The sequence below is a fragment of the Hyperoodon ampullatus genome (genome assembly GCF_949752795.1).
Source record: "Hyperoodon ampullatus genome assembly, chromosome: X".
NCBI lineage: Eukaryota > Metazoa > Chordata > Mammalia > Artiodactyla > Ziphiidae > Hyperoodon > Hyperoodon ampullatus.
Window position 1 is genome coordinate 101937218 of NC_136913.1, and position 14221 is coordinate 101951438.

Here is a 14221-nt window from a genome sequence, read left to right on the forward strand (position 1 = left end):
AGTGGGAAATAGATTGATGGTGACTGGTATCCCTAACCAGAAAATTTCCATTCATCCAGAATTATTTCAATGGGACACTCAAGCAGAATGTTTCATTAGTTTCTGTATTCCCTGCACAGACCTGGCACATGAGAGGTTTAATATATGTCATCTGAATGAATACAGAATCTCATTTCTGTGGATCATTCCAGAGACATTTCTTTATCATGTGGTGCCTTAAATGACCATCAATTATCATTTTACAGAACCATAGATGTAAAGGGGACAGGAGTAAAGCTGAAACCGTACTGCCCCATGACATATCCTGGAAATTGTTTTTTTTTTTTAATAAACTACAGATCACAACTTGTTTCCGTGTCATTTGTCTCTTGCTCTTAAAATTGAAAGGCAGAATATAAAAATGCAGCCTTTTCTTGGCAAGATAATATGTCTGGCTTTCTAACTAATTACTTCAAAAGCTAAAGAAGTCTTCACCAAAATCATCTTCATGACTTCTTATCAACCAACATCTTTTGACTTTTTAACATTCAGAACACTCCCTATTATTTCTGCATCAGTAACAGCACATGTCATGTCAACCTCCCCAGCAGATTCAATATTCTCTTCTATCTCCTTTTCATTAAGTCTATTGACTGGATGTGAAGAGCATTGTTCTTCAACAGTGCAAGGAGGTGAAACCTCTCTGCAAACTCAAAGCCACAATGACATCAAACTATCCTTAAAGGAATGATTATCTGAGTAATTCCAAGAACAAATAACATTTTTAATCTTATCCTTTCTAAGTCATATGGTTGAAAGCAATAAAAGGAGCAGTGGTTCTCAGTGGGGGGAGGGGCATCAATGTCTGGAGACACTTTACGTGGTCGCACGGTAGGGGGGCGTTGCTACTCTCATCTGGTGGGGTGCTGTTAAACATCCTACGATGCACAGGAAAGGTCTCCACGGCAAAGCTGTGCTCAGGCAAAAATGTCAAGAATGCCAAGGTTGAGAAACCCCGGTACAGAGGGATTAACCTCCTCAGGACAGATTTTCTAAAGAAATTTCATGTTCTAAATAACTTCCCAGTCTGAGAGTTAACTGCATGAGGTAATGCTGGCAGTCAGAAACACAGTAGGATTATTAATTACCAGTAACTCCTCCAAGACTGCCTAATAATAGAATACCTCTGCTCTCCTCCAGTCCATCAATTTGAAAAATCAACTGTTTACAGGAGATAAGTAGGTAATAGCTTTGAAGTTTATAAGATAATTATGTGGAAAGGCTTTTGTCCTATGTAAACTCATGGAAGAATAATTCCTAAGTTGGCTTTAAACAATTGTTATTTGGAGAGAAAAAAAAAAAACAATTGTTATTTGGATTCACTTTTACATGCCAATTTAGAATCAAGCAAACCCTGTCCAAATAGTCCTATTTCATCAAAACTGTAAAATTATTCATGGGAGAGATTGTGTTCATCAATTTTCTTTTGAAAAATTGAACCTTTTTCTTCCAGAATCTACATATTGCTACCACACCATTCCCGCCCGCCCCACTACCGCTGGACACATCTTATTTTGTAAACAGTGACCAACCACAGAGCATGAAAACAATCTTTCATAAAGTGTACATGAGTCACTCAACCGCACTTGCTCAAAGAGAACAATTACTTTTTCGAAGAGCATTAGGTAGAGATGGAAGCACTGCCTGATGGTCTTACTGAAAGCTCTGCAAAGGTGGTCAAACCAAACATACACACACTGTGTCATTTCTTTGTACTACTATTTGAAGACAAAGGAAATAGTCTAAGCAATTGTCATATGTTAACAGGGTGACAGTAACATTGTAATGCTGCCTCAAAGCCTTCCATATTTAAAAAATTACCCCAAGGGAAACAGGTGTAAATGACACAGGGACACAATTCATAAATATAAAAGTACAAATGATTAACAGATAGAAAAATGTTCAACTCCATTAGTACTCCAGAATATGCAAATTAAAGCAAACCTGTAAACTTATAAAAGAGTAGAGTAGAAGATATACTCTCAAAATTGCTAGTGCAAACAAATATTAAGCCCTTGCCACTTGCATGGCATTGTTCACTCATGGATTTTTTAATGAAAAATTTAAAATCATCAAATGTACAAATTCTTTTCCTTTTTACACTGAACATCCTGACAATAAAGAATTGTGTATTACTGGTGGGTGGGCTGCAGCAAGAGTGGTCTGTCAATCTGGTTCAAATATGTTTTCTACAATGAATAGTTCTGTAGAGGTAATAGATTGGTAGATGTTCTATGAAGAACCGTGTACTCAGAATTCACTATAGCAATCGGGTTTGTTGGTATGCCATATGGGGAAGGGAAGAGTATCTCATAATTGCATCATTTGGCTCCAAAGCCTCAAATAGTCTTAGGACACTCATCAGTCTCAATAAAACATGCTGATAGGATACATGCACTTGCAGAAAAAACATACTGCCCAAGACTATCAGAATACATGTCAAGTTGTTCCCTTTACTTTACTTGATTTTATTTCTGAGGGAAAAAAATAAGTGAATCAGAGAAAAACCAGAAAGGTAAAAGTATATCAATGCCTTTAACTTTTCTCTCTTTAGTTCCTGATCAGTTTGACAGCACTTCTTGCTTGTGACTATTACATTACAAAGTGGTTAAACCTAACAATGTATGTAATTCTAATAACATAATGCCACTGTAACAGAAGAACAGGGGCTTCTGAGTTAGTGTCAAAAGTATTATTCAAATACTGCAATTTCCCAGAGTAATAATATTATTCTAACTGAAAGTCAGAGCCAGTGGGTTGGTGTGCAAGAAGAGCAACAACAACAAAACAAAACAAAAATAAAAGTCATGAATGGTATAACAACACAACAAGTCAGCTTGGTTAATCAAGGCACTGACTCATGCTTTACCACCCGTCCCCCAGAAAAATAAAAAACATATTTCTCACACTCACAATTTAAAAAGAAAATCAAGAAAAAGGCTTTCTTCAAAGAAGAACTCCCCCGCCATTTGTTTTTCTGCTCTGAAACAGAGAAGTGTCTGCTAGCTGCAGCATTTGCTAAATGAAACATTTCTTGCTATAAAGTTGCAATGGCAGGTGGGGGAAAAATTCAGCCACCTGTTCTCACATTCATTTGAATTTGAGTGCTAAATCCGTCAAGGTATTTCCTTCCCCCATGAGAAATAAATTAAAAACTTAGGATGATATTAGTCATTTCCCATTGATTTTTCTATAGATTCAAAGTATGCATTCTCCATTGAATTCTAAAGATATTAATAACCTTCCTACCACACAAAATTTAGAATCAACTCTCCTTCACCCCTCCCATCAAAAACTGAATGATACATACACACACACACACACACACACACACACACACACTCTCTTTCAATTTCCATTAAGAAAAAAAGGAAGTGTTTTTAAAATTAAGAAGGAAAATTTCCAATTCATGAAGTAAGTTAATATATATAAAATAAGCCTGGTATTTTCTTTAAAAGAAAAACACCTTAAAACCTAAAATATTTAAAGATATGCCCCAGGAATTCCCTGGCATCTAGTGGTTAGGACTCTGCGCTTCCACTGCAGGGGTCCTGGGTTCAACCCCTGGTCGGGGAACTAAGATCCCACAAGCCACACGGCAGGGCCAAAAAATAAATAAATAAACAAACTGCTTTGAAAAATAAATAAAAGTAAAGATTTAAAAAAATAAGAAAATAAAGATACATCCCAACTAAAATGACATTTACGGTATCATTGTACAAGGAAATTATAAATATCATAGCAACTTCTCTTTTTTTTAAACATCTTTATTGGCATATAACTGCTTTACAATGTTGTGTTAGTTTCTACTGTATAACAAAGTGAATCAGCTATACAGACACATACATCCCCATATCCCCTCCCTCTTACGTCTCCCTCCCACCCTCCCTATCCCACCCCTCTAGGTGGTCACAAAGCACTGAGCTGATGTCCCCGATCTCCCAGTGGGAGCAACTTCTCTTAAGAAGGCGTAAATTAATCACTATTTAAGAAAGTATGGAGAACGTGTCTCCTCAACAAGGTGTTTGCCTGAAGGAAGTCAAGAAAAGATAAAGCTTTGGTTAGTTATTTGTATTTTTTAATGACATAAGTATAAGTACATTATTGTCAACTTGCAATAAATCTGCTAATGGAAATCTTTAGCATAGATGATATAAAATAGCTGCTAACCTTTCTGAGGCTTTCTTTTCTGCTGCAGCTATACACCAGAGCCCACAAAAGAGAAAAAAATTTCAAGGTGATAGGGTCAGACTGTAAAATGATTTTCCAAAGTAAAGAAGCTTCTTTATATGCAAATGTCTGTCACATTTAAAATAAAATCACATTAATAAATAGCTGATGTCAGTTTTAACATAGGAATAAGATCATCTACCAGCACCTGCTGTGTACTAGGCAGTGTGCCAGACACGTTCTCTATGCTACTTAATCCTCATAACAATCCCATTTTAAAGACAGGAAACTGAAGCTCAGAGAGTTTAAGGCCTCACCATGAATCTGGTAACTATGATTTGAACCTGAGTCTGATTCCAGAGACCAAACTGTTCCCATCACACCAAGTCTAAAAAATGAAAAATAGCAGAGTAGAGGCCATAAAGCAATCAACGTTTCAGTGTTTAATTTATAAACATGAGGAAGATCTCAGAGAGACACATTCTGTTATAGGGAAGCAATTTGTTGGTTGAATTACTTCAGTCTAAAATTACCCACTTTTACCACTACTTCCATAACAACAATACCAATGCTAAAAATCTCTCATGCCATTCTCCCAACACATCTATCCTAGGATATAACTCAGATCAGATTTAGGGAGAACTTAACATTACTGATACCAACATTTAAAAGAACAGATTCTGAATTCCAAAGCCACCCATCACCATCACAGAAATAGCACTATGACACAGATGAGGGAATTGGGCTAAACAAATGGAATGACAAATGACAGTCCACTCTAACAGGATGAAAGTTAATTATCCAAACCATAAAGCATTTGCATTGAATACCTCTATCTTGTCCCTGAAACACTTTCAGATTAATGTTTGCTCCTTCTATCTACCATATTTCAAAACTTTAGTCTTCCTTCATCTTTTAAAATTCATATACCAATTAAACTATATCAAGTCTCATGCACCTAGACTAGAAAATTCTACCGTTTGGAAGCTTGGTTTATATACTATTTCTCATTCTTTACATTTCTCATAATATTTGGATGAAAGATATAGATAGATGATAGATAGATAGATACCTGAAGCAGAAATACAAGAGTATAATCTATAAAAATATTGAATCACTATGTTGTATGTACACCTGAAACTAACACAACATTGTAAATCAACTATACTTCAATTTAAAAAAATGAATTCTAAATGTTGATTCCATACCTACTATATAAAAAAAGCTAAGTCGAAGTTGAAGCTCCCTTGCCTTAAGAAGCCATATAAGGTGAGCAAGTACACAAGTGGTAGTGGTGGGAGAGAGAGAGCAATATGGATGTGTAGGCTGGGGGAAACAGCATGGACTCCCATCACTGTCAACAGTCCCGTTCCCAGTGCACAGAGGAAATAGTTATTATCCTCTGAAAGGATGCTCCTGCCCCCCTACAGCCAGCACCAGCCTGGCCATTGAGAAGTCTGAGCTATACCTGAGGTCAGGAGCATGCCTTCTCCTTCTTCTATCCCCAAATGAAGAAACTGAACAGGAGCTCCAACACCCATGCCACTTTTCTATAAAGGAGCTTTTTGCTCCCAGAGGATTTACATTAAACAAAGTATCACTTTATTCCTATTATCTGTAGCTCACTGACTTTGAAATTTGACTATGGTGCTATAGTGCGTATCAATGGAAAAGTGTATTATTAAAGAACTGAGCTTTCACCTGCCTAAAATTTCAGTTCATTAAATATTGAAACATCCAAGTTATCCAATTTTAGAGTTTATTATAAAGGCAGATTCCACAAACTCAAAACCAGTTAGAAATCACTGAGACAAATCTCTTTGGGAACAGGAGGAATCATTAATCAAGTGGTAAAAATCCAATCCTTTTCTGTCTTTTCTGAATTTCCTAGTTACATTCAGCTTCGCAAAGTCAGTAATTCATGACCAGATCTTAAGGGAATGTTTATTTTTCTTTTAAAAGGAAACATGATAGAAAAAAACCCAAAGAGTAAGACTTTCCAACTTAAAAGTAATAGCCAATTGTACTCCATGTTTTAAGAATTACAATTGGCAGCTCTACGAGTCCCACTGATTCTGTCTTCAAAGCCTGTAATAAATGTAACAAATTTCAACCTTGATTTTGCAATGACCTAGCAGCATCTCTAATTATATCAATGAACGTATCAAATCATTCATTTAAATATAATGTTTAATATTATTTAATCACACCAATGTTTTAATATGACAGCCAATATTTTTAAGACAGGGGAAGGTAATACAAAAAGAGAAATCAGAAGACAGACTCTAAACCCAAAGAGTCTGAGAATACACTAAGGATAGCTCTCTCAAGTTTGTTTCAGATGTGGAGCTTGGTGAAGAAAAAAGTCTAATTTTAGCACAATTTTTCATATTAAAATTATTTTCCATTTTGTACATATTTGCCTCACCATTAAGGTTTTTTTTTTTTTTAATTGGGGTTTCCCTGGTGGCGCAGTGGTTGAGAGTCCACCTGCCGATGAAGGGGACACGGGTTCGTGACCCGGTCCGGGAAGATCCCACATGCCGTGGAGCGGCTGGGCCCGTGAGCCATGGCCTCTGAGCCTGCGCATCCGGAGCCTGTGCTCCGCAACGGGAGAGGCCACAACAGTGAGAGGCCCGCGTACCACAAAAGAAAACAATAATAATAAAATAAAATAAAATAAAATAAAATTTAGCTCTAAGACTTTAAGTTATCCCTCTTGTACGATGCTTACCATAAAGAAAAAAACCATTCCTGACCTTAAGTTCTTAGGTTGTTAGAAGATGAATGAAATCTTGACAGTCACTTATGGCTCACTCACCTATCTACACATTCAGGCATCATATTCTATGAGTAGAAAGGCAGAAATGGCTTCTGATTTTTCTCCTGTAATGCCATCAGGAGCCTGCACTTGACTACAGTCCTAGAAAACCATTTTAACTAAGATCACTATAATGCTCAGTTCAATATCACAATGCAATTTCATGATCTAGCTACAGACGGCTCTGCTGATGTGAGTAACAAAAATTGCTCTACAAAAATACTTTTATAAGATTTTGTCCATTGTACAGCAACGCTAAGGAAGGAGTCCTTTGCATAAAGTATTTAGGTACCATGACTATGTTTACCCCAAATATTAAGTATTCTTGATAAAATTGGTAATGACTTCCTGAAAGGGAGACTGGTTATTTATTTTCTTTGAAGGAGTAGATGCAAATTATAATTCATTGAGGAGTTTTGCCACTTTGGGGGAAAGGTGTTTCTTTTTAGGAACATTATGGCCTCTGGCTTAAAGAAAGTTGGTGTTCTTGGGTGGAACGCAAAAAGGGTAGAGGCAGACCATATAATTTAAACAACATGACAGTAGGCATCCAGCACTCACATTTCCCAGTCATCTAAGTGGGAATTTTGAATAGAGGCTAATTGGAGCATTTTCAGACTGTGTACGTGTTTTGCAGAAGTGATCTATGAATTGTGAAGAAGTAATGAAGTACTGCCTCGGTCTGTTTGAGACAAATAGGACAGAAGGATATTAAGCAAGAGAGAAGCATTCCCTTCCTTCCTTCCATACCGTCCTTTAAACCAGTGTTTCATACCCCAATTTATAATTTCTGACTCTCAGAGCGCAGGTGAGAAGGACGCAGAGAAAAGTCACCAAGAAGATGAGTGTCAGAGTGTCAAAAGTTTGCCCAGCTAGTTGGAAAATGCTAGCCTAAATGCTATTCCCCTCAACTCATCCCATCTACAACAAGCTATTTCTTGAAGCAATAAGTCATTTTAAATGTCCCAAATCCAATCTTTTTGTAGATCATGCTTTAAGGAGAAAACTGGTTTATTTAAAGGTACTCTCAAGGGAAATGAATTTGACTACATAGTTCTTAATGATTATTCCTGGAAGCTTGGTCAGTCAGAAGGAAGTTCAGGAATCTCAAATGTATCTAGATGTCACGCATTCAAGAGAGACATAGATAGGATATTCTGGATTCTAAAAGAAAATTGTTATCATCAAAGTATTTCAGTCATCTTAGACCCCTAGTTCTCCCCCATCTCCTATGCCCAGGCAACTGACAAAGTACTAAGTATCTCTCTAGTATGCCTCTTTCACCACCTCTCCACTCTCACTGCCCCTACCACACTTTGGGTATCTATTACCTCCTCCGTGGATTTGGTTAGTAACATAAATTACATATTTGTTACAGTATAGCATCTTCACATACTATGATTGTATTTATAGTTTTGGTGGGGGCGGGGCAGGGGGAGACAGGGTGGGGTGGAGGACCGGGGGGACCTTCAAGATGGCGGAAGAGTAAGACACGGAGATCACCTTCCTCCCCACAGATACACCAGAAATACGTCTACACGTGGAACAACTCCTACAGAACACCTACTGAACGCTGGCAGAAGACCTCAGACCTCCCAAAAGGCAAGAAACTCCCCCACGTACCTGGGTAGGGCAAAAGAAAAAAGAATAAACAGAGACAAAAGAATAGGGATGGGACCTGCACCAGTGGGAGGGAGCTGTGAAGGAGGAAAGGTTTCCACACACCAGAAGCCCCTTCACTAGTGGAGACAGTTTTCCAGGAGCAGTATTCAATCACTCCTCTCTGCTTGCTGAACAAAAGCCATATCCTACACTCTTGCATTCAAGGCTTCTTGGACTAGCCCTCCTTAGCTAGTTGCACATTCTGGCAAATAATTCAAAGTAAATATATATTTAATGATTTGAGAATAAATAAAAATCCAAATTTATTCACAAACCATCAGTTGTTTTGCTTTAGAATATGTTGTTTTCATACACTAGTAACTGCTATGCCTTTTTGTCCTATTGTTAACCAAGCAATGTGTAAAAGCATTTATTTAAAATATTTCTGATAGGAGGAAAACTTAGTTAATTTGAATTGAATATCTGCTGGGAGTTCCCTGGTGGTCCAGTGGTTAGGACTCAATGCTTTCACTGCCGTGGCCCCGGGTTTAGCCTTTTTTAAGTATAAGACAATTCAGAACATAAGTAAATGTGGATCATTTTTTTGAGTACTAATTTAAAATTTATTTTTCCTAAACCCTACTCAGATTTCCTTTTATCCTAGTCAGCCATTCCTGTTTTCAAACTATACACAGGAAACACATTATCATTTAAGTACAACTATACTAGTTTTAAAACATAAATTTGTCTAAAATAGTTTTCCCCTCATGGTAAAGGACATGTGAAAATATGTCAAATAACTCTTAACTTTAAGAGTAGTTGCTCTCTTGGAAGAGATTATAATCTTACTTTCTTTATCAAATTACAATTTGATGAACCATGACTAAAGTATTCTGGTCACTGGTAAATTTCTTCTATTAAAATTACTTTCAGTCAGTGCCAGCATCATGGTACTTATCGGCAAGCAAGGAACAGAATCAGGATTTTGGATTAGTTCTTTTCATAGGAAAGATAGCTGTAACTTACTCTCTAACAAGACTGTAATTTATTAGATTCCTCTATATATGAAATGAAGAAATGCAACACACTTTGAGTGAAATAATTTGCACAAGGCTACAGACCTAAAAACTACTCTCTCTAGATTCATTCGTCGGGGATTTCCCCAGCGGTCCAGTGGTTAAGACTCCGTGCTTCCAACGCAGGGGGCCTGCGTTTGATCCCCGGTCGGGGAACTAAGATCCCACATGCTGCACGGTGTGGCCATAAATAAATAAATAATTAAAAAAAAATTCATTCCTCAACTCAACATCTGAACACCTGCTATGTGCCAGCCACTGCATTAGGAGATATGTAAAAAGAGCAGGCAGGATACTTGCTTGCAAAGAGATCACAGTGAAAGAAATAATTACCTTCCAAAGGACTAAATGATATAAAAATAATAATAAATTCTCAACATCATCTACTAACAAATACCATGTTGCATAATTCATATAAACCACAGTAACTAAACTAATTGCAAACTTTGCTCCCTGGTACAGAAGTGTATCAGTTCATATTTAGCATATAAGTGCCAAAATAAGTAAATAAATAACATCGACTTTCCTTACTGCTATTTTATTTTAAAGGATTATTCATCCCAGATCAGGCTATCTGCAAGGCTGCATCAGCAATCAAATAATATCCACTATTCAAAAATATAATCTGCGGGCTTCCCTGGGGGTGCAGTGGTTAAGAATCCGCCTGCCAAGGCAGGGGACACAGGTTCAAGCCCTGGTCCGGGAAGATCCCATATGCTGTGGAGCAACTAAGCCCGTGTGCCACAACTACTGAGCCTGCACTCTAGAGCCCGTGAGCCACAATTACCGAAGCCCATGAGCCTAGAGCCCGTGCTCCGCAACAAGAGAAGCCACTGCAATGAGAAGCCCGCGCGCAGCAACGAAGACCCAACACAGCCAAAAAAAAAAAAATATATATATATATATATATATAATCTGCAATTATAATTATATGAAAGAAAGCCAAACATATGATGGTGTGATGGTGGATCACATCATTTGAAAGAAAAGTCTCTAATTGCATCTATCTATATACTTCAGCAATATGCTTATGAAAAATATGCTAATGAGCCAGGTCACTGGTCTACTTTAGACGAAAATTTTGGTTCCAGTTTCATGAACTTTTGTTTAGCTGTGAATCATTCAGAAATGATTACATATGCACATCCTTTGAGGGAAAGTGCTCATAATGAATGAAAATCACTTCAATTTAGTGATGCTAAGGGATTATCTACTGGATAATCTACTTACAACCTAAAACATCCATATACTTTTCAAAACTCTATTTCAAAATATTTTGTAGATCCACCCAAACTAAAGCCAGGTCGAACTGTGAGTTAATTTGGAACACAGTTCAGTGTAGGACAAGAGAAAAATCTCTGGTGTAATCACATGTATAAAGAGAAATCTAGTTGGAGTTTTTGTAGTAAACTGGTTTTTAACATTAATTTGTAATGCAATTGATGAAATGGGATAAAATAATAAAAAGGAAATATAAATTAAGACTGAGTTAAATCATCAAATGTGAATGTACACAGATGGAGGAAAAGTGACCAGACTTAAATATCACATTCTCTTTCAAGGTACAATGGTATGACAAAGAATGATTTCTAAGGTTCCTCCCAACTCTTAGAGTCCAAGAATCCTGAATAAGATATTTATGCTCTTTTTAAGATATCATGTTCTGATCTCACTGATCAGTGAAAAGCACTATATTTTTGAAACCAGTAAAACAAAGAGTGAAAATAAAAGATGTTACAGGGCAAGCTGTAAATGAGCAAAGGTCTTTTAAAATTTGTAGAAATACCTTCAGTGAGAGACTTTCAGGTGGGGGTGGGAGAGAAGGAGGGGGAGAGAGAAGGGGGAGAGAGGAAGGACAGAGTGATGGCAAAGGCACTAGTTTAACCCAGTTGTCCACGAACACTCAAATGAGCTTGTTTCTCTAATGTATCATTCTCACAATGTTTCATCCTCAAAATCTCATTGTTTTAAAATACAGTATTCAAGACTTTTAAATCAAAAACTCAATCGAGCCCCTGCACCTTCCAATCTAATCCTGTAAGTCCTTAAAGATGGAAGAGAAAGGCAGAAGAGTGGGTCAGAGAGAGAGAGAGATGTGAAAAAGACTCCTGCCATTGCTGGCACTGAAGATGGAGAAAGGGAGCCAGAAGCCAAGGAATGCTGGCGGCCTCTAGAAGCTGAGATCAACTGTTGCCTTACAGCCAGCAAGAAGATGAGGACCTTGGTGGTTCTACAACTGCAAAGAACTGAATTCTGTCAATGATCCAAACGAGAAGGAAATGCAGTCTCCCCTAGAGCCTCAGAAGCAAACACAGCTCCACCAACACCGTGATTTTAGCCCAGTGAGACCCATACCAGACTTCTGACCTAAAAAACTATAACATAATAAATTTGTGACGTTTTAAGCCATTAGTTTGCAGCAATTTGTTATGGCAGCAATAGAAAACTCATACATGGAGGTTTTTCTCAATGCCTGCACACAATCGAGCAATGGGACAATGATGTCCACAAGAAAGTACTAAACATACTGACTGGTTAGTACCCTAGGACTGTGATAAACAGAGCACATCTGCTACAGTCAACGGCAGCTAATTACTGGGGGGAAAGAAGGTGGTTGGCCAACGAAGGTAGAATAGTGCTTCGAAAGAAATAGGAAACAATGAGGTTAATCCCAGTATCATATCAGTAAGTAAAGATAATTGCCCCAGTATTTTCCAGCAACTTCACCACTTGACAGTACCACAAAGTAAAGCTAACTTCTCCCTGTACCACCACCCAATTCAAAAAAGTTTATCTCGGGGCTTCCCTGGTGGCGCAGTGGTTGAGAGTCCGCCTGCCGATGCAGGGGACACGGGTTCGTGCCCCAGTCCGGGAAGATCCCACATGCCGCGGAGCGGCTGGTCCCGTGAGGCAGGGCCGCTGAGCCTGCGCGTCCAGAGCCTGTGCTCCGCAACGGGAGAGGCCACAACAGTGAGAGACCCACGTACCACAAAAAAAAAAAAAAGTTTATCTCATCTGTCATACTCCTTTGTTCTTCGAATTCTAGTGAGATATTTCCTAATTAGTAGATGGCATGAAAGTAGCAAAAGTCTATAAAAAGAAAAAGGCATTAGAGGAGTCAAGATCATTGAAATCAATCAGAACTGCGTTTGAATTTTCACTTCACCTCTTACTTGAAATGTAACATTGAGCAAGTTAATTAACTTCTCGGAACCACTGTGCCCTTAGAGTAAAACAGGGAAGAGACTTACCCTTATAGTGTTTGGGAGGCAGCTTCCAAAGTGCTTGGCACTTTTTTTTTCCAGCGAGGGAAGGATTTATTACTACTTGCAACAAGTAAGGAGAACACCGGGGATCTTTCCCAAAGCAGTGTCTCCCCATACAGCAAAATTGGGGAAGTTTTAACACAGTGCTTGGCACTTTTATAGTAGCACTCAATAAATTGTATTACATTTAACTATGTTAAACCAGGACATTTTTGAAAATTGCAAATAAATATGTTTCACATGAAATTTACAATATCTGTTGTATAGGCTAGATTCAAGAGTTCTGAAAGTTGTTTTTAATTACATTTTTCTTATGGAAACATGTTATTTCATTTCTCCACTGAACCATATCATAAGAAGAATTGTCCAACAAGTTGGGCATACTCCTGTCTTACCATACCATAAATGTTGCAAAATTGGGTTAAAAACAACATATACCCTCATCATAGTAAGTCATGCCAGTGAAAATATTTTACTATAATTGGAAACATAATATAATTTTATTTTTCTCTAAGATTACATCATATAGTCTGGGATCAAATTGTTGATGCTTGTAAGGTAAAAATATATACACTTGCGTGCTATAAAGCACCTAAGCCCTGTCCAACTTAAAGAATGGCACTCCATTTTTCTTGTTTAAAAAAGTGACTATCAAGTTTAAATGTAAATTGCATCATTTTCCATCTTATGGAATATGTACTTTCTCTTTTTTTCTTTGTTTAAATATTGGGGTATAACTGACATACATTGTATTAGTTTCAGGTGTACAACATAATGATTTGATATTTGTATATATTGGGAAATGATCACAATAGAAATATGCACTTTAAAATCTGGTATCTATATCCAATTGATATCTCCTCAGTGAGCCCAGATACATTTCTCCTCTGTAGTATTTTTATTGCCATTAAATCCATTATCAATAATGCAAGCACAGTAAACAAGAATGTTATTTAAACTGGTTGTCTTGGTTTAGAATTTTCACAGGAGCAAAATAAATCAAGCAATTTAATTGTTTATAAATAAAGATAGGATAGAAGTTAAAGACTAGTCATTTTGAATAACTGCAAGGACTAGATCCATAATACCCAGCAGAGTTATGCCTGGCGCATAACAGGCAGTAACTTCTGAATATTATAAACTCAATATACAAAGTGATTGAAAAAGAACTGAGCTCTTTCAAAAGTGGATTGCTCAGTAACTTCTTTATGTACTGATTCCCTAAGAATCTCACGTTTATACCACCT

At 37.4% G+C, this 14221-nt stretch overlaps 1 protein-coding gene across 7 annotated transcripts in view; it reads right to left on the minus strand.

Annotated features, from left to right (window-relative positions):
* KLHL13 (kelch like family member 13) overlaps positions 1-14221 on the minus strand; it is a gene marked incomplete at both ends in the record, with an annotated part of 113518 nt that overhangs the window by 38740 nt on the left and 60557 nt on the right. Inside the window, one exon of one of the 7 annotated variants that reach the window (XM_079728222.1) lies at positions 2953-3008. The exons of the other annotated variants lie outside the window; for them this stretch is intronic. Within the exon in view, the coding sequence (XP_079584348.1) occupies positions 2953-3008 (56 nt within the window). Of the gene's footprint in view, positions 1-2952; positions 3009-14221 lie in introns of those variants that run through there. 7 annotated transcript variants of the gene reach the window in all.